Below are 22,516 nucleotides of genomic sequence, written 5' to 3' on the forward strand. Positions count from 1 at the left end.
TCAATCACAATCTACAAAGGCAGCTAAAATATGAATTTAATGAAAAGGAACAAGAATCTGTCCAATTTTATTCTAAGGCTATGAGAAATTATTTCAAATGGAAGAGTTAAGAAACATTAATACTACAAGATCCCTAACCATGATCTCCTAATTATCCATTGAACTATGCAACTCCAAAAGCTAATACCTCTGGAGTTTCTGAAGTGCTGAGCATTTGCATTCCCCATCAACTTCAATAAAGATTATTATATACACACATAAAGTCATTTGAGAATCATGATGATAGCTTCATTAGCTAAATAAGACAGGGCACAATACAGAATTCACTTGACTTATATTAAATACTTTTTTGTGGTTGCAATATTATTGTATACAGCTACTTACTATCCTCAGGTAAGTTGTTTTCCCGTTCTTCTCTCTCCATCTGTTGGCACCAGCCCTCCATACGATCTCTCTCTGCTTGAAGTAGCTTCAGAAACCAGTGGCCATCTCGTGGGCACACCGACCTTTGAACAGCTTCCAGAGGATCTTCCGTGATAGAGTCAATCCAGGGGTCAGGAGGAGGTAAAATGGATGGATCAAAATCTGTATCAAAGTCATCATCCACAGCACATGCATGGTAATGGTTTCCTGACCCTTGTATGCTAACGGTAGAGGTGCTTGCATCTCGGGAAAATTGTCTTGACATTTGTCCAGAACACGTATTGTCCTCTTGGGGGTCGATTATTTCAAAGTTCTCATGAAAATCCAGGTCTGCTTGCACGGCTGTTGTTACACTATTAGATCTTGTAAACCTGCGAAAGCTTTGGAAATCAGAAACATAAAATGTTTAGAAAGCTTTTTCTAGGTAACTCGATAAGAAAGGACTTACTAAGATTCTGCCACTCCTCCTAAGACAGACAGTCACAGCTCTCAGGGTGTTTTTTCTTGAGATGATTAGCATAAACTTCTCATTGCAAGCCAACAAACAAACACCTCTCTGTTTACTGAGGCAAGCACCCCTAATTGTTGAGTGGTTTAACAAAGCCAGAGGCTAGCCCAAGAGACAGCTAAGACTGCCAGTAGCTCAGAATTTTAGGTTACCAATTAATGAAAAGTTTAAAGGGCACAACTTTAAGAAGTGACTTATCTTTCAACTTTTAAAACTCACACTGCTTTGAAGTTGCACACCCAAACTCACAAGCTGCGTTTAAAAATCATAGATGTGAGATTGATAAGATATTAATACCAAGCAGTCCGCTATCTATGTAAAGTTACATATTCAATTTATAAAGAAGATAAGTATTTTTAATCCAGATAAGCATTTTGTATTGCTTCTTCGTAACTGCCCTTCATAGTCACATACCTGCTAGTTCACTACTTCTGTAAATCCCACTGCCATTTCTCACAGTTTTAGCACTTATTCCCACTGTTAAGACAGATTGTTTTTCACATCCAGCTCTCAGTTTCTAAACAGCCTTCTCTTCTTTTTCAGCAAATCTAGCATGCTCAGTTGCTGTCTATCTTACTCTCATCATGACGGCTGCAACCCATAGGTATCTTCCTTTCGCCTTGCATAGTTTCCCTATGTAGGTACCTCTGAGGGTAGTGAGCAAACCCTGAGAGTAGAGGTAAAAGCAAGAGAGGAGGTCTGGGGCTTTGGGTTTGAGTGGGTTTTTTAACATAAATAGCACTCCAAATTCTGCAGTCCAAGACATCTGAAGTAAAGAGACTGATAGAGAAAGAAAAGAGGGAAGTATAAAGAGTAAGAGATGCTTAAGGCTGTGGTAGGGGGTGGTACTGAGAGCAGATATGACAAGCAGTAAACTGGAGGGAATGAGTGGAAAATCCACAGGCAAATAATTACAGAGAGTTGGAGTAACTTTAGAAACTGATGCACTGAGGAACACAAGAAAACAAGTGAAGCACAGATCTCTCTTGACCCATGATGAAAGAAGAAGGCAGAACCACAATTAATGTAGATGTTACTTAAATTAGTAATAATTAGGCTTCAGAATTAGCACAGTCTTGAACAGAATAGACACAGATTCACACTCCACCTTCTTACTAACACAGGATGCCTGTGCACTCATGCACCTGGTACTCTGCTTCTGATTTGTTCACAATCTCCCATCTATTCTTGAAACCAGTCTTAGGACCTATTTCCCTGTGATATTTTGGCTGTTTCGCCCTTACTAGCTCTATTTTTAGTTTGAGCTTAAGCAGCAATGAAAATACTGAGAAGAAAGTGAAGATGGATGCTGAGCACCATTTCACTTCTTTTCATCTATATTCCTCCATCCACTGAAGAGCATATAGCCTATTATATAAATAGCCTATTAGATAAATTCAACTGACAGCAAAACTTTGTCAAGTATATTTAGTCTGCAGCTGGGGAGGGAGCAGATGGAAGGATGGTGAGGAAGAATTTCATGTCCTATATACCTGATGCATCCAGATACCTCAGGAGAAGTGAAGCAGACTTCAGAGAGGACTTTATGAGGTCCTGCTGATAGAGGAAATCGGTGGCTGTTGATCTGTGGCTTTGAAAGGAGTAGAGCAAAGCTAAATAAAAGTTGAGAAAGTTTCTTCAATTGAAAAAAAAGGCTAGTTCCTCTGCAGAAGAAAGCTCAAATTAACTCCTCAGCCACACTAATCCCTGGAAACTTTTAATAATAGATTGTATATTTTTTTACAATGGCCTAGAATACAAACATTTTAATATAATGCCTGCTGCTTGCAGTTCTTTTGAAACCTAAACAATGCAAAAGTCATGGTTATGCCACTATAGTTTTGCACACTATGCACCAGCAAACTGAAAAATATGGAGTGAGCAGAACTCTTTTACCTGGTTGTATTTATCCTTTGTCCAGAAGAGCAAAACACTTTGCTACGGACTGATTCAACAACAAAAGTTCAAAAGACAGGACAAGGATCATTGGAGATATGGCATGGCTTCCATAGGAGGGAAGACATTTATTGGTTTCAAAAACAGATGGCTGAGGAGGGATGTGAGAGACCTATGAAATCCCAGCCAGATGATGTTTCACCATTTCTCGAAGTGCAAGAACTGTGGTAAGAAAGGCAGCAAGTTGCAAGGCTTAGAGGTCTAAAGATTTAAATCTAGAGAAAGGAAGCACTTCTTCACATAACGTGTAATTAAATTGCCACCGAATTCTGGGAAAACCAAAGGTAAAAATAGGTTCAAAGAGAATCTGATCAAATTCACAGGAGATAGGTCCAGGAAGAGCTATAACACAGATGTCATATCTGGTTTAGGAAGTCCCTAAACAACAGACAGCTAAATTGGGAAGGTCTACTGGGACAAGTAGTGCTTTATACACACCCTTTATTATTTTCCTTTTGTATAAATTTTGTAAAATAATATTGTATACTCTTTTATACTTTTCCTAAGTATCTGCTACTGGTTCCTGGCAGAGAAAAGCTGTTAGACTGGTATGAATGCTTAGAAAGATTTTAGCTTTAGTTTGACATGACGACAAAAATCTTGTGGTCTAGTCTGTGCTAGTTTATAAAAAATTGCTTTAGTTTGGCCACCAACATAACAAGGCACTTTTCATGCACACATGCACACAGACACATGCAGACAAACATGCGCCCACACAGGCACATGCTCACACAGGATTTCTTTTCAGTTTTTTAGTCAAGGTTCAATGAAAGCCAAGGCGTTAGTACACTGTGTACTCTCTTCCACACCCTCCAGGGTACTGAAGAGAAAAGTAAATTGCTTAATCCAGTCTTGTTCTTTTCTATGCCCCTACCAAGACATCATAGCCACCTTCTGCTTTCCCCAGGGCCCTAGACTCTGATACCCTTCTGTTTCAGATGGACATTTGTATTTTCACCGAACACCCTGGCTTTTCAGTGTACACCAAATCCCAAACATGTCTGCTTGCCAAAATGATGTATTGCTGGAAGTGCTGCATTTCAAAGCTTTCAGGAGTGTACTCTTACTGGGTTCAATATAAGCTAGTACCACCAAAACCAGATTCTACTCAACAAATAAAATAGAATTACCTACATTTTTTACCTTTGTTTTATGTGTAGAATAGCATACTACAGACTTGCTTGACAGATTGTTGGCACTGGATTGTGTAACCTATCTGTCTTCAAACAAAACCCAACTTGGCAATAGAATATAGCATCAGTTTGAAGTGAAAAAAATACTCCCAAGGAAATGTATATTGAATGAAATGGAAATGCAGGAAGGCACCCACTATCTGCCTGCCTCCAGCACATCTATATAAACTGTCTAATAGATAGTAATTTTAGTGTCTGACATAGCTTCCTCACTCACTTCCAGGATGTTTTACTCTTACAAAATAACATTTGTGCCCCATATGAGTGTTTTGCATTTTGTTCTCAGTTAAAATTCCATACCAAAGGAGAGCTGCTGAAGCTAATGTCTAAGTTTTCACTGTTTCTACATATACAAAACATTCACAGGTCTGAAAAAAAAAATAATACATTGGTGGTAATCATCAAAACAAGAGAATTGCTTCTTCCTCTGCTTTCAGGCACAACTTCATAATCAGTTGTGCCCTGCAGGCACAAGGTGTAATAATTACAGCCTCACAGAACTGCAGCAGATATCTGGCCTAAGGTGCAGAAAGCCTCAGACTGGATAAACCAGTATGGTGAATAAGAGCACAATGTGTTTTGAACAGCAACAACAGGGTCACTTGCTAGCATCATACTCTCTGCTTCTAAGTCTGTTTACATGTCAACTCAGAGAACTTCATTCTTTCCTAAAAAGACCCTGAAACCCAGAAAAGATCTAGGTTTCAAATGAATTGATACGTGTTGAGCCTCAGAGGCACTTATATAAAATTATGCCTGTCTCACTTTACCCATTGGCTGTAGTCTTTTTTGGTTTTGGTCTTCTCTGCTAAAGTTGCAGCTGCTGTGAGCAGAACAAAACAAAATGCAGGAGGAGTTGGGAGACATGATACCATGTCTTCTAATGGCAGGATCTTCAGCTATACATATTGAAACTGCACAATCTTGTGTGCTTTGCTCTATGCCTACCCTTTCTCCCATTCATATTGTATTTTTAATCACATTCTTTGCAGGAAAACTCTGATCTGTTATGCAGTGTTAGAGAAGACTATTTCAGTTGGAAGGGACCTACAATGTTCTCCCAGTCCACCTGCCTGACCAATTCAGTGCTGACCAAAAGTTAAAGCATGTTATTAAAGGCATGTCTAAATGCCTTTTTAACACTGAGAAGCTTGAGGCATTGACCACTTCTCCAGGAAGCCTGTTCCAGAGTTGGACTGTTTTCTTGTGAAGATATGCTTCCTTACATCCATTCTAAACCTCTGATGCAGCTTTGAACCATTTCAACATATCCTGTCACTGGATAGCAGGGAGATCAGCACCTCCCTCTCCACTTCCCTTCCTCAGGAAGCCACAGAAACCAAAGAGGTCACCCCTTAGCCTCCTTCTCTCCAAACTAGACAAACACAGAGTCTGCATCTGCTCCTCACAAGACGTGCCTTCCAGCCCTTTTACTAGCTTTGTTGCCCTCCTCTGGATGCATTCAAAGTTCTTCACATCCTTCTTAAACTGTGTGGCCCAGCACTGCACGCAGTACTCAAGTCAAGGCCTCACCCATGCTGAATACGGCAGGATAATCACCTCTTTTGACCAAATGTTTATGCTGTGTTTGATGCACCCCAGGGTTTGGTTTATCCTCTTGGCTGTCTGCAGGGCACACCACTGACTCACACTGAACCAGCCACTGACCAGCACCCCCAGATCCCTTTCTGCAGGGCTGCTCTCCAGCCACTCCTCTCCCAATCTATACTTCTGTTCAGCATTACTCCATCCCAGATGCAGAACCCACCATTTCAACTTGCTGAATTTCATCTCATTAGTCATAGCTCAATGCTTGAATCTATCTATAGATCCCCCTAAAAGGCCTCTTGTCACTCAAGAGAATCAACAGCACCTCCCAGTTTGGTATCATTAGCAAACTTGCTAATGGTGCATTCAGCTCCTGCATCCAGATCATTGACAAATGTATAGAGCAGAACTGGCTTTAGAATTGAACCCTGAGGACACCACTGGTGACAGGCTGCCAGTCAGATGTAGCCCCTTCCACCACAATATGCTCAGCTCAGCTTAGCCACAATACTGATTTGAAAGTCCTGTCCTAAAGACTGAAGAGTTAAGATGTTTAAGTTGGAGTGTAGGACTGGCCTACTGTGCAGGGAAGAGACTAAAACCTGAGTATTTTTTGTCAGGACAGTAAGTGACCAAACCCAAAAACCTATATGGAAAAAAAAAAAGAAAAATGTGGATTTATATAGTAACAAAAGCCAACGATGTGGGGCTTTTTTCCTTGAAGATGGAAGAATTGTTTTTCTTTTAATCTTAGCCCCCACCATTTCAAATCATTTCACTTTGTAACACACCAAGAGATATGATGTAGTAAACCACACTTCATACGTCATGAAGAGGTAGGGGCAGCTTCCCTGACACCATAGAAGCCAGAGAAAATGGAGAAGGACCATATGTCTACAGTCTTAGTCTCCCACGGCAGTGTTCTTACCTCAGAAACTATTCATAAAATTCTGCATTCATAAATCCTTGAGATGCCAAAGCAAGTAAAGTCACCAGTTGATGGTATGCCCAGGAATAATGAATAAGACAATTTTGGGCGTGAGGATGTAACAGGAGGAGGTCTTGGGTCAGGTGAAGTAAAATGCAAGAGAGACTAAGAGTGATTACAGACCTATGGGATTAAGAGCCCCTTGTACAATAAGGACACGTGTAACATAGGATCATAGAATGGTTTGGGTCAGAAGGGACCTTAAAGATCATTCAGTTCCAGTCCCCCTTTTCTGGTTCAGCAGCACTGATCAGCTTCAGTAGATACACATTTCAAAATTGCCCTGGAAGAGGAAGGTCATGGGAGGAAAGGGGAGGAACACTTGGGTTGGGGTTTTATTAGCATGCTGGGGGAGATGAGGTAAGAGATAAGAGAGTAGCACCAGGAAGACCATGAGGTTACCATTGAAAGAAAAGTATACCATTTTTTTTCCCATGAGGAGGACTGGACAGAGTTATTCTAGAAATCATAGAGCTGCACTTAGGAATGGGTAAAAAAAAACCAGTATTGAGAAAAAGATTGAGAGCAGGCAGCATAAGGGCTGAGGCTAAGATGAATAGTGGTGTAGATCCAGTTGTAATACAGTCAGGTGGTGGTAGGTAGGCATATTTGTCCTTTGAGCAGTAGAAGAGGAGGACTCAGTCATTTGTCTTGGCAGGAAGCCCAGGTTACAGAGAGTGAAGGACTAATCAAAGGTCTGAGTCGAGATGGAAGATGGAAGGGATACAGCTGTCTTCTGAAGATGCTGTGGTTTTGAGTTACTTAGATTGAGAAATGGAGGCAAAATCTTTTGCTTACTTGGTCCAAGCACAGAAGCAGGAATATTTAAAAGGACATGAGGAGGTAAGACTCCTTGGCATGAGAATGACAGTCGTATGAGGTGAAGGAAAGGGGGAGGAAACAGCAAGAAGAGGAGTGGTGTAAATTTTCTTTGGTAGACTTTTGATGCATTAAGCAGAGTTTTGTTGTTTTATAACTGTACTTAGTACCTTAGACTTGTACGGAAACATGATTAATTTACTGTATTTATCCTCTTTGCTGTGTTTTTCTCTCTTTTTATTTTATATTTATTTAGCATTTCTGAATCCTGGAATGTTTTTTTAAGCATTCATTTGCTATGGTGCACGGGCAGGAAAGAATGCACTGTATTTACAGTTCTATTCCTGTAACAGATAATCAATACACTGTGCTCCACTGTGTTAAAAAAAAAAAGGAGGAATATGAGTGCCAAACCGTGCTGATAAGCCCTTTGTGTCCTGAGTGCACTCATTTTCTGAGGATTAGGGGCTGTCCTTTATCAGCCAGTTCACTTCTGAAAGTCCATGATAGATTGCTGCTTGCTGGTCTGCTCCGAACAGCAGCAACCTCAACTTTATCAGCAAGGAACTCCCCAAACACAGCCATCAGTCAGCAGTGCAGGAATATTGCTTTCTCAGGCCAGACCCTCCCAGGCAAATCTTACCTTTTTTGTCTGGAGCAATAAAAATTGCAATAGAAAGAGGACTTTGGGAGGAAGGTATTTATAAACAGCCATTTCTTTATTGGTATTTTTTTTCTTTTTTTTTTTTCCTGGGATTTTTTTCTGGGAGGAGGGTTGAGCTTTTGGGGTACTTACATCCTTTGTGCTCAGGCTGAAGGGAAATGGTCCTTCAGCCTCTACTCTAATGTGTTCATTTATCTCTTGTAGGAAGAGTTGTGGGTAAATGGGGCTAAGGTCTAACACATAAAGAAATGTCTGCCAGTAAGAGATGTTTTAGCAGGTTAATGAGGAACTTGGTAACAGCCTAGCAAGGTCATTGCAAAATCACATTTCTTTTTGCTGAAATCACTCTGGTCTTTTAAAACCACAGGAAAGTACTCTGCTACTTTATGGGGAGATTTGGTTGAATTGAAACGTTATAGATAACACATTACTTTTGAGTATTTTTAGCAGACGTAGGAAAAAAGCAGTGTGAAAGTGGACATCTCCTCTACTTAGTACTACATCCGGCAGGCCAGAGGAGGGCAGAGGGCCCTAATTTTGTCAGTTCAGATTTACTGCACCCAGGTTTTCTCTGGAGAGATTGCAAGGGCAACTCTTCCTTCACTGACAAGAGGTACTTTCCTCTTCTCGCGCAGCCAGTTATAAACAAAACAGCTCCAGGATCCAAACGCTTTGTCCATGCATCTTGTGAAAACCGGACAAAGACTTGTGTGGGTGCTTGCTGGCCTGTCTGCTCATGGAGTGACTGTGCTTTCTTCAGTCACTGAGTCCAGTTCGGGGCAGGAATTATGATTACAGTTGTGGTCAAGCACTCAGAAACTTTGTGTGTCTGGAAAGCGCTGTGCAGATTTATGCTGCTGTGCAACATAACTGCAATTTGTCATCAAAAAGAAACATAGCCTTTAAAAACAACAACTACTCTATATTTTTTAAATTTTAATTGGAGCCTCTTTTGTTTCCTAATTCAGGTTACACTGCAGATTGGAGAGACAACCGAGTTTTACGGGTTTGCTTTTTAATCTCATAATGTTTTTGCAAGGGAGAGCAGTTGTAATGCAGAGATGTCTGGGTGAGATACCTGAGCAAAAGCAATCAGTTTGGCTCTGCTGCTGCACTGCTCCACGTGGCTGAAATTACTCTGCTGAAAAACAAGGTAAACTTCCCCATCAGCTCTGTCCTGCTGCAGCCACCCTGAGACTAATAATGCAGCTGCATCCTCTTCTGCTGTTTAGGTAGATTTTCTGGAGAAAAAAAGTCTTATTAAAAGTATATTGACCGTCAAAATTTGTGGCACATTTCTTCCAGTTCTTCCACTGGTCCTGAAAGATCCCTTCTGAGAAATAAGAACTACATTTTATGACTCAGCTTTTCTGCTGGGTCATCTAACAGTTACCCAGGTTTATATGGTCATGTGTGCAGGAACTAGGCCTTTTAAAAATATTTACTTTAGAAAAACAGCATTAAGTTCTACTCACCACTTCTCCTCCTCTACTTGAACTCCTATGGACTGGAACTTACTGGTCACTTTATTTTCACCTGGTTTGGTGGATTCTTCAGCACCATCAACCTTAAAAAAAGTAACCATCTAATTAGAATGTATTTTAGGAAAGATGTCTCCCAGCTACTTACAATTCCTATGCATGATAACTACTAAGTGTCTGCATACATAGAGCTTGTACTTAAGTACCTTTATCTAGTCAGATAGTTTATCTGTGAAGGGCCCATTTCTGATGTTATCAGTGAAAAGTCAGAATTCTTATTAATCTATAAAGCACACATTTGGTCTGCAAAATGCAGATAGAGTTTATCCAGTATTTTATGGAGGATGAGTGCTCAGATTTGCCAAAGCAAATCTCTGAGCAGTTTTAACTCTACTTACTGTGCTCCACCATTTGTTTGATTTTACCTGTTAAGTCTGTATTGGCATGCCTATGTGAACTCGTGTCAAAACTGTTTATTTTGTTTAAATGTTAGTGACCTAAATCAGAGCACTGTACAGATGAGATTTCAAGAAAGCAGGTGCAGCTCTGGGATGCATTTTCTACTGCTTCATCATACAAACACCTGGTCCCTAGGAGCACAAGCAGGAACTTCATACCACCTTTTCATCTCTGTGAGATTTATACCAATGGTAAAAAGTTAAAATTTAACGACAGATATGTCTATGAGCAAACCCACAAACTTCTGGATCCGGTCAGTGTAACTGTTAATTCTCAATGCTATATATAACATTGTTAGTCATACAAGAAAAAAAAATTCTGTCACACAGACCTTGTGGACCACAGCAGTATTATGAAGTGACCTATGGATCCACTCTGTCCCTGGGTGTACAAAATCTCCAGCTGTAGCTAGCACCTGTTTCACCAGTAAATAAACTTGTTGTTGAGAGACAATTTAACAGCCCATGCAGAAAAAGTGCTCAAGGAGGGAGGGGAGTTCAGTGAAGTAGGGTACTTACCTCATGCTGAGGCTTTTGGGGAGATAATTATGCCTTAAATCCCATAACTGACAGAGAAGCAATCTTTTAATGGAAGGGTTTTTCTTTTTTGCTTTACTTGTTTGCTCAACAGATTTAAAGTGAAGGCTTGTAGTGTTCTAAGAGTGACTAAGGGATGTGGAGGACCTGCATGCAGGTTCATCACAAATGCACATTCGGTTTATTTATTAGAGGAGGAAGCAAACCAAGAAATGCTTCTGGCTAAAGCAGCTTGCTCTGCTCTACAGAGAGGACTAAAAATAAGATGTATACCCGGTCTGAATTCAGTGTTGATTCTCAGTTGACTGTAAGTTCAAGTACATTGTTGAAAAAACTAATCCTGCAAGCAGATAGTTGGAGTCCTATGCACATTCTTTTTTTTTTGGGGGGGAAAACGGGAAAGATTAATTAAGAAACCAGATTAAATTAGTCTAGTTTGTTTGCTCTTCTCCTTTCTGTAAATAGGACTGAACTTCAGCAGGATTAGTTTTCTTGCCTCTTTGCATTAGAGGTAACAAAGTGTAATTTTCTTTAACATGAGCAAATCAAAAGGAACTTAGGTCTGTCTGCTCTTGAGGCTGAGATAGGAACAATGCTGCCTCATTCAAGCGGCTACCAGTCATTATGAAATGCATGAATAAGCAGTGACAATTAATTCAGTGAGGCTAGACAAAAATATTTTTGGGGCGATAATGTAATGTAAATAATTGTTTTACACATTCCCTTTCAATGATTTAATTCATGCCTTTCTGACCCCTGCTGTGTTATGATTCATAGATTAGTGCTCATGTGTGTAATTTAACAGAGCTGAATAATAAGCAGCAAGGAGACTTAAACAAATCCCCACATCTGATGTTTTTATGATAAATTAGGAAAACATCATTGGTATCATGCAGAATGATTATGCTGCTGCAATTTCTTTGTAGGCACCTGTCAGGAAAAGAAGAAAAATACACAAAACATTGCACAACAAACAGTAAAACAGTTGTAAGAACCAAAAACAATGGCACACATATAATCCATGTTTTTTACTGTACCTGTATTCCAATAGATAAGCATCTGTTTTTCTTGAAGTGGTCCTTCTTTCTGTCTTCTACTGCAACGGTGGCAATGGTTGTGGTGGTGGTGACAGTGGCAGTATTGTTCCCTACATGCTGACTTGCAGGGCCGTGGATCTGTGCATTGGCAGCTTCAATAGCAGCTGTTAGTGCCTTCATACTGTCCAAGCTCTCTGTGGAGTTGCTAAGTCCAGACTGACTGATGATATCTCCCCTCTGTCCATGCCCATCCATATATGCATCTTGGGCAGACTCTGTGCTGCTCTGGGCTGTGATGGAAATAAATGGTTTGGTGGTAGTTCTAGGTGGGACTGGAGGTGGTGTCTTCTTATAGGTGGTAATGCAGGATGACACTGAAAAAAACATATGAGAATTCTTGATTTATTGACACTGCAGGGAAAACAGATGCAAGTATTATCTCAAAGCATCAGGGAGCATGGACAAAGCAGACTTAAGGAGGACGCTGTTAGCCAGGGAGTCCCCAAAAGCTCCAATATAAGTGCCATGGAAATACCTCGCTTATCAGTGTACTCTGTTCCTACTAATGTGAGCAGCAGAATTGCCAGTAGAGGGAAAGAAATTATCTGTTTGCCGAGTTCCTCCTCAGTCTTCTTAGGATTGTTTTCTCCAGTATACCTCCTACAGTTCTAAGTCTAGTGGGAACAAGTCCTTTCACCAAAATGTTTGTTCTGCTCATAGCTTCCAAACAAGATTCACAAGGATGATAAGTCTCCAACCACTTATCCTAGCTAAAGTGTACTTCATCCAGTTTTATTGCAATTGTTTTCTGTCTCTCTACCCTGTCCTACTATATTTACCAAGCTTATGTAGAATTTTCAACTACATTTTTTTCTGATCAGAGAGAGATCTCCAAACCACCCTAGATCAAAGTCTATTAACACTCATTGTGCTTTGACTTATGTATAAAATACCTCACTTGTTGCAGGCTTCTTAAATACTTTGAAACACTTTGCAAGCTGCTGAGGACGTAATAAAAACAACATTTTGCCATGCCTAAATTTCTTGTCATAAATGTAACATATCAATTCTGGAAAAAAAAGCTTGATTTTACATATAGGGAGTTATCATAATGAAGTCAATGATGACTAAAGCCAGTTAGTCAGTGGGACTACTTAAAGAAAAGTGAAAGTATAGATGTTTGCAACAACAGAGGCTTTAATAAAAGTTTATGAGGACTTCTCTTTTCATATTGTGAAGGCCATGCTCTCTTTGTAAGTGCTGCCATATGCATTTAGGAGCTTTGCTTGAGGTTCCAGGGTGAAAAACTATTGGCCTGTGTATATAAAATTACATGCAGGAAGCACTACCTGGAGATAAAAACATTGTCCTTTAAGGGACAGTTGGCAGCTCTGCATTACTGAAGTCCTGGAATGTGTTCAAATGAGGAAAGAAAGTCAATTTCGAACAAAAAACAATCATGATATGTTCTATTTTTTAAGAAAATAAATGCAGGCATGAACCTGTACAAAGTTCAGACGCAAACATGTTAACATAAGTTCTTATTAACAGTAATCATATGGCAAGAAATGATTCATCAGATCATTTTAATTGGCAGACATCTATGCCACCCACATAAAAGGTAACTACTACAGCTGTTCTGCTCTCTGGTTGCACAGTACGTGCTTGTCGAGCCAGAAGCCATTATGGTATTAATTTGACTACCTCAGATCCATATGCCTTCTATCCCCCAATAGCTGTAAGAATAGTTATAGCATAAAAGGTGTTTCCAGGGCATGAAATCACACAGGATTTTTTTTAAGGACTCTTAGTTAATATGATAACATGTCTGAACCCATGTTAAACATGTTGAATGCTAATGGAAAAAGTGTTTCACTTCAGGTAGTGAGGGTTTTGAAACTATGATTCACTTCTGAAGAATCAAACAGAAACTACAGTACCGTGGAGAGAAAAGACAGCTAAAAATGAACTTGTCAAATTTTAACTCCAGTGAAGTGAATAGAGATGTGTTTTAAAGTGCCTATGAAAAGACCAGTATCTGGAACTAACAGAAAGCATGACAGTTCACAAAGGGGATTGTGATTTTTTTTGTGCCATTCTTCATTGGTTTTGACCCAAGAGCCAAAATATACTTGTTGCAACTGCATGTACAGGTAAATCAGCTGCTGTTGCTGCAGCACAAAACATTTACTCCAGGATTTATGAAGAATTGCGGTGGCTGCTGCTTGTCTGCTTAAATCCCAAAATGAATCAGTGGTTCGTAATCTGGAGAACGTTCTCTGAGTGGTGGAAATGCAAACTGAAATTCACCCCTGAAGAACTGAAAGAACATGCACATGCGTATATCCAGGTAATGCTTTAGGAAGCTGGTGCCAAAATTGTCTGATAGAGGTTGGTGTGCACTGCTACTTTGCAATTGAACAAAGCATAAATGGCACTATTTAAAATATGCTAGGCAAGGTCATTGTGGAACTTCTGGGGAGATGCCAACACCTTCAGGACAACCCAGCAAGGCATGTAAGTATCGTTTTCCCTACATAGCAGATAGGGAAATGGTAATGTAACATACTTGGAAAGCACTTATGGATAGGAGAGAGACCTTTGAAAATAAAACTAAGCCTTAATAAGACTGGTCCTCACATCACGGGGTCATCCCCCTACAGAAAGAGAGTCAATTGCAAATGTCTGTCAACAGCTACCAGGCATTCTGGACAGAGCAGTATGAATACAGAAACGCCTTATTAAGATGTCTTTCATTCTGTTGGTAAATGTACTCAATGTGGAATCTAATCCACACTGCAGTGAGAGATGTTTGCACTCAGCTAATTAAATTCGAAGTTATTCTTAAAAGAAGGAAAGAATTGACAAGTCATACGGTGAAATTGTAAAGAGAAACAGCAAACGTTCTTTTAGCAAGTCAAAACAAATCCTCAGTTTCCTGGAGTCATGCAGCACATACTGTACAGCTCCGGAGAAGTGGAGTGTGCAAGTCATAAAAGAACCCCAAGCACTTCATTACTGGAAATGATGTAAGCTCCCGCCGCTCCTCTGCAGAAACGACAACAAAACAATGCTTGGGCCGCCGCTGCTGTCAGAGGCAGCTGTGCTCTAAATGTCGTAGCTGGCTAAGCCCTCCAAACGGCTGAAGCACAATAACAAAAGGGATTTGGTGCATGAGTTTTCCTCCAGGCACTTTCAAGAACCTGGCAACTTGTGACATGGCAACCTGAAGGATCTGCCAGCTTTTCAAGTGGCTATGGTATTTTAAATGCTAAGCTGTTTGAATAACAAAATCAGTACTCTCCAAGAGAAGTGACAAAGCCCTGGCACTCTTCTTGTGCAGCCAAGAGAGCCTGAGCATTCAGTCGGTGCTGGAAGAGCACATCACGTTGCTTTCTGTCCCTGCAGGCAAAGGAGATGCTCTTCCGTACAGTTCTGCGACAGATGGACTGCCTGACAGGAGGACTCTGAGGGAGAAGATTACAGAATCATGGGATGTGTGAAAAAGATGGAGAAATCCTCACTTCACACACAGGGGACTTTCAAAGGTTTTTGAGCATGAAATTAAGATTAATCATAGAATCAGAATAATTTAGGTTGGAAAAGATCTTTAAGCTCGTTGAGCCTAACCATTAACCTAACACTGCCAAGTCCACCACTAAACCATGTCCCTAAGCATCGTGTCTACATGTCTTTTAAATATCTCCAGAGATGGTGACTCACCCACTTCCCTGGGCAGCCTGTTGCAATGCTTGACAACCATTTTGGTGAAGAAATTCACATCAGGAAGTGAATTTAAAGGGCTGTATAAATGACCTAATAAATATGTTCCTGGACATGTATCAAGCAGCAAAGTTCTGTATGGAAACTGATCCGACTGGAGAGTCAAGTCAAAGCATTGTTTTTCATTAAAATTGTTTAGGCATGGAGTTAATCAGAAATTACCTTCTGAACATCAAATGTGTATATGAATCCTCAGTTTTTCGCAATACAGAGAAGCTTTTCATATGATTTTCCAGAGCACACATGCTGCTGGAGCAGGTATACATTCCTGTCCTAGGGCATATGTAAGTTTTAATCCAGAAACTAGTTAAGTCATGTGCAAGAATCCTCTGACTCCCAAAGCACCTTGAATGAGGCCTACTCTTTCCAGCTGTATCAATCTACCAAGAAATGCTCTCTTCTTCCTTTTGATCCTTATCCTCTCTCTGTTGCCTGCCTTTGGGTTACAGTTTAATCCCAAATACCTAGTGAAAAAGCATGTTCTCCAGGTCAGAGAAAAAAAAAAGTTATAGTGTTTGTCCTCTTAGCACGTATTTCCAAACAACTAGCTCATGGGACAGGAATTTGGAACAGGGAGTGTCAACCACCCAGCTCAGAAGGAAGTCTAATGATAAAAAAAAAAAATAATCCCAGATTGCATAATAATAAAGGGTTGATTTTTAATGTTTCATTGTAAGAGCACTCAGTTGTTCAAACACGCTCAGAAGGGAGATGAGCCCTCAGGAAAAAACATCAGCACGCAAACACAGATCTTTAGCTTGGTGAATGGGTGCTCAGGAGAACCCCAAGGCAAATTAAAGTTTGTGAGAAGATCAAATTCATGCGGCACTCTGAGCAGTTTAAGTGATGAGATACGTACACAGTATCTTTCTAATTTGGCAGTCTCGCATAAGCTTGGTTAACAAATACAAGAATAAATGAAAGTGCAAATCTAAAGTTAATTAAATAATAGTGTTTCTCTTGAGAAACACGGACTAACTCCTCTGTTCGAATGGAGCAGCGAAGGACACAACTTGTGCTCAACTAAATATCAAAGTATAGTATAAAGATAGACCTCAGTCTTCTGATTTACTGTCTGTTAAACAGGTGTGTTAACAGCAGTGCCCTTGTACCTCACAGAACTGCAACACAAAACACGTGTGTAGGCACATTCAAGCAGATCTGAGCCTCACAACTGCAGCCCCTGAGCTCCCCACACAGAGAGGTAGTGTTTGATTTGGCTTGTTTGACTCAAACAGAGCTGTTATTCTCTTTACCATGCACTTATTTCCTTACTTTCTTCAGGTTTGGGGGGGAAATGCTTGGAAATATGGTTTCAGATCCTATATTGTTATTTTTACAGGCAAAAAATTGCTATGAAAACCAAGCATGCATCTTCTTAATTAAAAATACTTTCATATAGCAGATAGCTTCTGAAGATGCAGAGATTTAGTATTAAGAAACCGATATAAAGATTTTCACAAGGACTTCTAAACTGCTCAAGGGGATATACCAGAGTGAGCTATGGATGTCATTATCCCAAATGAGAACTACTGAAATATATGTACCAGGCCATCTTCATGGCTTTGCCAAGGCCATGCTTTTTCCATACCCCTACCACTGCAAGGCCAAATATATTATCTGACAAAAGCCTAAACTACACTGGATTTAGAAACAGGCATAACTAAAATCCTGCATAAGTCTATACAGAGTATCTAAACTACCTTTACTGCACACAATACCACCACAGTGTTAAGATTTAGTATCCTGTCTACTCTGAGGTCTAAAAGCCAGTGCTGGGGATCTTTTCATAAATCTGGACATTTTTATTTGCAAGTAGCATGCCCTTTCAGCTTCCTAGCTGGGTACAATAAAGGACCTCCTGAAACATAAGGGAGGAGTGACATTAAAACTGCATCTCAAATAGATTGAGTTAGGAAATCTGCATATGCATAGTCACTGGATGACAGATGCATATTTCTCTAGTAGATTTTCTTTTCTTTTCATGTTTGCTGCAAGCTGCTGATGCCAGTCAGCAGTTTAATTGCTATCTCAAGGAAGCTGAATTAATCTACAGCGAACAGGTGAGATGGCCAAAAGCGTCTGCTAAACGCAGTTCATCAGTACGATATCACCACAAATTATGGATACACAGACAAAATTCAGTGCATGTAGCCTTCCTATGAGACCCACTTCTCGTACTATATTGCCGTAGCTGAACTTCTCTCTATATAAAAATTACCAGTATGTAAACAGGACACAAGTAATTCAACTCATCTGGCCTCAAAGCCAAGAAGTCTATAAACAACTGAAGGTCTGGAAAGAAAGATTTCACATAAACTGAAAGTTGTTACCCAAACTGGATCATTGCTAGGGTGGTTTATAATACTTGTACTCCTAAAACCTGTGATCTGTACTGGTGTCAAGCAATAAAGACTTGCCTTTTCTTTTCTGAAGACAGAGATAAAATAGGTAAGAATATGACCACATGGGAACACTAGATTTTATTTCAGTTAATGCATATGAACTGCCTCGTCTTCTTGCATGGAGTGAGCAGCTGGAGGGGACAACAGTAGCATTTGCTTCTGCCATTTTCCTGCCTGCATCTGTCTCCATCAGATTGAACTGCACTGCACCTGCAGAGATGGTGCTTTACTTCAACCCTGGCCGTTGGCCCATGGGACACAATGAAGTTATATACCCACAGATGACATGAATAGTTGCTTAAATTGAAGTTCAGTCTGACTGGAGAAGGATGAATATTCTGGCCTTTAAACTCTGGCTACCAATAAAGCATCTGGAAAAACAACATCAACATCTGCAGGGATGATGATGATGATGTGAGTCTGTTCCAGACAGCTGCTCTCTGAGAGCTTTGAAGATTCAAGCTACTTTACAAGAGTCATGGTAGAAGGTATCTGCATACAGAATATCAACCTCTACATTCAATGGAGCATCTTGGAGAAGAGGGAAAAGATAAAAGGAAAACAACAGAGCAGCATGGGCTTTTTTTAGTTAGCATATGAATGATTTGCCATCTCTTTTCAACTGTGCGCCTTTCTTTTCTGAGAAAATCAGGGAAACACTGATCTATAGCTTAAACTATGTCTAACAAACCTTTCAAATACTTCGTGCACTTAAGTACTTCTCCACATTCTTCATGCTTCCCTCCTTTCAGAGCACTCATGGAAAACAAGAAACATTAGAATTTTAGATTTTAAAAAAAGGATACTTAAAAATGTTTTATGTTCAGAACTTGCATGTCATAAACTCACCATGGTAAGAAATTTGTAAGCTTTCTGAATATCAATATATTTATCTTATAAAAGGCATTTATGGAAAACAGAGGAAACCTTGTGAAATATGGTAGTTAATCCCGGTTAGACCAAGAATGTGTAACGGTAAATAAATGTTATAATATGCAGCCTGATGAAATCAGATCCTTTCCCCATATATTTTCCAGGAAGCAACTTCACTCTCACTTTGATATAGCACTTTGTTATGTGTTACTGCAGCACTCTCAAATTCCAGAATTTGCATCTTTTCCCCTCTGGTGATACTGTTAATAAAACAAAATGGGCATTTTTTTTTAATGTGGAGTTGTACTAACCAAATACAGACACATATATGTAAGCAAGTATTTAAGTAAAAACACAGTGCAGGAACCAAAGCCTGGATTTTCAGAAGCACAGCGACTTGAACTTTTTGCAAGTATCGAGCCACCTTATCTAGGAAGACATATTTAAAAAGTTTAAGATCCAAGCATACTCTGAAAAACTAATAACTTTTTATTTTTTTACTGTTGAGGAATAGTTGAATGTAAAAACTTCAGCTTGAAGTGCACATTGTTAAGTTCTTGAGGCTAATCACTTGAAAACCTGTCTCTTATTTACATTTCTAAATTGGATCTGGATTTTTGAAAACCTGAGCTGAACCATGAATATAGCGCCTAATTTTCAGACTATAGCAGTAGATCTTTCAACATGTGAAAAAAGAGTGTGTTACAGTGGAGCCCACACTTGCCACTCTGTCTGGGCATATTACTGCAGGTGCTATTTCCCGAAATTATTATTTAATGTTTGTAGCTACTGGTTCTGGACATATTAATATACTCTTGTATATATGATTTCCCTTCAGCTACAAATAGAATATTTAATATCTGACTAGCCAATACATAAGAGACTTGAATCCTATCAAACCTGGAGATATATCTAGGCAGATGCATAGTCAGAACCAAACTCACGTACTAATGCTGTCCTGAAGCAAGTACCATGCATCATGCCATCCTTTGCAGTTCATTAAGAAGCACTGCATTTTATCCTGCCTGAGCCTCTGCTGCCAATCTTCCATCCTCCCACAGCAGCAATGAAGTGACTGATCATGAAGTTTAGCAGTCAGTTATTTTAGGATGAGCTTGTCATGAATTTGATGGAGAAATTCCAGGTTGAAGTTGTACAGCTTTAGTTGTGTGGGAAGTCGGACAAGGGAAGAATTAGGATACTCCTCTTCTAAATCTGTGAATCCCAGAAAATAACCTGTGAACCTAGAGAAGACTTAAGCAAGCCAATTATCTCCAAGTAATCTGATCATGTAGCATTTAAGTTAGCTAGATATTAATGTAGATGGACATCACCGTTTTAAACATTACTGCCCAGTCTTTTATTTTTACACTCTTCACTGCAACTGATATTCACAAGGCAATATTTGGCTGAGGTATTGACACTTCAAAGTGTGATTTCTGTATAAGAAAAAAATTCCTGTAAAAGTTATTTCCCCTTCCTCAGTCTGGACATGTACCTTCTTTGTCTAGTGCTGATGTCAGCAAGAAAACAAGCTTCTACTGTTTTCTACTCCCAGTGGTTTTCTGAATGCTTAATAAACTTATGGTAGTGTAAGCAGAGTTTTGTATCATTGCACACATTGGCATCAAGCTGATCTCACAGAATTCGATTAGTGATGCATCTAAATTGGCTTAGAAATCAATTAATTTAAATTGCTGTAAACCCACCCCTGATGTGGACACATTTTGAAGTGGATATGACTGATACAGGTCATTTTTAAAATGTTAAAGTTTTTTTTAAAAAAAAAAAACTCAAGTTTTTTTTAAACTTGAGTGAAAATGCAGTGAAAATAAGAGTTTATCCCAATTAACTGTACCAGTTCACTGACTTTAAACTGATTTCCTTTTATGTCATGGTGTGCCAACAAGCTGTACATTGTTATCAATTATCAGTTGAATCCATTGGAAACTCAACAGGTATAATTTGTCCTGATGACAACTGGTGAAATTTAAGAGCCCTCTTTTATTTTCTGAGCCAAAATCAGTTCCCAGGGTTGCTTTATTTGAGCTCATTTGTGCCTGCATGGTTTGATTACTTTTATATCCAGGATTTTTTTAAAAGCTGCAGTAAAACACACAACACAGTGAACAACACTGTTCCTTAATCAAGTTTTCAAAGCTGACCTACTGTGGGGAAGTTCTGTACTATGAGACAGGTGTGTATCTATATATACATACACACATATGGGACAGTTATATTCCTTCAGTCATTAGGGTACCAGTGGATGCAAGAAGTACAGAAATGTAGGTACACCAGTTTTGCGTGTTATTCAAACCTTAGGCTGTTCAGAAGCTTTTAAGCAATCAAGAAATTAATTTCTTTGACATAAACTATTTGTGTTTAATACAACCTATATGAGATAGAATTTACAGTAGCCACCTATTTTATTAAGCAAACTACCTCATGATGCTGATGAGTACAGTTTGTGACACCTCACAGTAGAAAGCATTTTGTCTCAAAATCCAGCAAAGGACGCAAATCTCTTTAAACTCCCACCATAAAAGAAACTATATGATTAAGCTTTCTTGCTCAGTCCCCAACGGCATTAAGGCTTTTCTGCTTTTGCATTGCTTAAAAAATCAACTTTTCAATTTGTTTTGAAAGGCTTATTTTATGCTAGTTGATATCTCAGATTATATTAAATAGTTTGGCTAAGAGTTAAAAGTTATTCAAATCACAGCAAAGATGAAGGACTGCTGTGTTTTGATCAGATATATGTTGGGAAGAAACTGTACAAATGCCAAAGACAAGAAAATTAAAGCCAATACAAACTAAAAGAAGAATGTGATTGATAAAAGCAACACGAACAACTTTTTAGCTACTGTAAATTGCCATGAAACACCACAAGAACTGATTAATATAATTTTACTATAAGTTTCAATGGAGTTCACTAGTTATAAGAACACGTTATATTATTCTCATAATAAACTTAAATATAGAAAACCAGCATTGAGGAAAAAAAGTATCACATGTTGTCAACAGTTTAGCCCTGGCCTGGCAAAATTTTGGTGCCTAAAACAGTGCAGTTGGGCTCTCAATTCCCTTCCCCCCTTTTCACGGGGGAAAGGAAAATGAGAGGAAAAAGACTTTTGAGTTGGAAACTAAAACTACAGCTTTAATGTAATAATAATAACAATAATGATAATGATGATATAATAAAATCTATATAAATATATGAGATCGTGCCCCACCCCACCACTTGATGACTGTACGTCACCACAAATGCTGCAGAGTGGACACGAGGGAATGGGTCCACGGCTAGGATAGAGCTGGACTCAGGAACTGGATGCAGGAACACACGGACCTGGGATCGGTAGCAACCAGCCAGATGAGGTCCTCACTGGATGTTGGCCATTGCAGAAGAGAGAGAGACCCTTGTGATCTCTCAATTTTATATCAAGTATTATGTATATGGGATGAAATACTCTGTCGGCCAGTTTAGGGTCACCTGCCTTATTTGTCCCTCCTTGCAGGTGTCGCTCCCTTCTGTCAGCTTGAGGATGGCCTTGGTCAAGTATGGCAGCATACATGCTTTCTCCTATAGTTAAGTATAACCTTTGGCTTGTTTTGCATACCAATGCCCTGTGTTAGGGAAAAGCAGTGTCTCAAAAACATGCAGCTAGCTTTCAGAGAGTGAAGTTACAGCAACTGAGTTAGACAGAAAACTGACTCTAATTTAGCTAAAACCACAACACCTGGGTATTGAGGAAGAACATTTATTCACCCAGGGAATTACTGACCTGGTTTTTTATGCAGCCAGTACTGCACTCTTCAGAAGGCATATTGTTTTTGGGGTGTTCC

At 39.5% G+C, this 22,516-nt stretch overlaps 1 protein-coding gene across 10 annotated transcripts in view; it reads right to left on the reverse strand.

The window, feature by feature from the left end:
- DLGAP1 (DLG associated protein 1) overlaps positions 1-22,516 on the reverse strand; it is a 415,565-nt gene that overhangs the window by 17,863 nt on the left and 375,186 nt on the right. For all 10 annotated transcript variants that reach the window (XM_054059675.1, XM_054059670.1, XM_054059672.1 and 7 more), the window contains 3 exons: positions 11,613-11,986; positions 9,575-9,666; positions 385-803 (listed from right to left, as the gene is read on the reverse strand). In XM_054059675.1, the coding sequence (XP_053915650.1) occupies positions 385-803; positions 9,575-9,666; positions 11,613-11,986 (885 nt within the window). The remainder of the gene's footprint in view (positions 1-384; positions 804-9,574; positions 9,667-11,612; positions 11,987-22,516) is intronic.

This window comes from Cuculus canorus, chromosome 2 (assembly GCF_017976375.1).
Source record: "Cuculus canorus isolate bCucCan1 chromosome 2, bCucCan1.pri, whole genome shotgun sequence".
Lineage (NCBI taxonomy): Eukaryota > Metazoa > Chordata > Aves > Cuculiformes > Cuculidae > Cuculus > Cuculus canorus.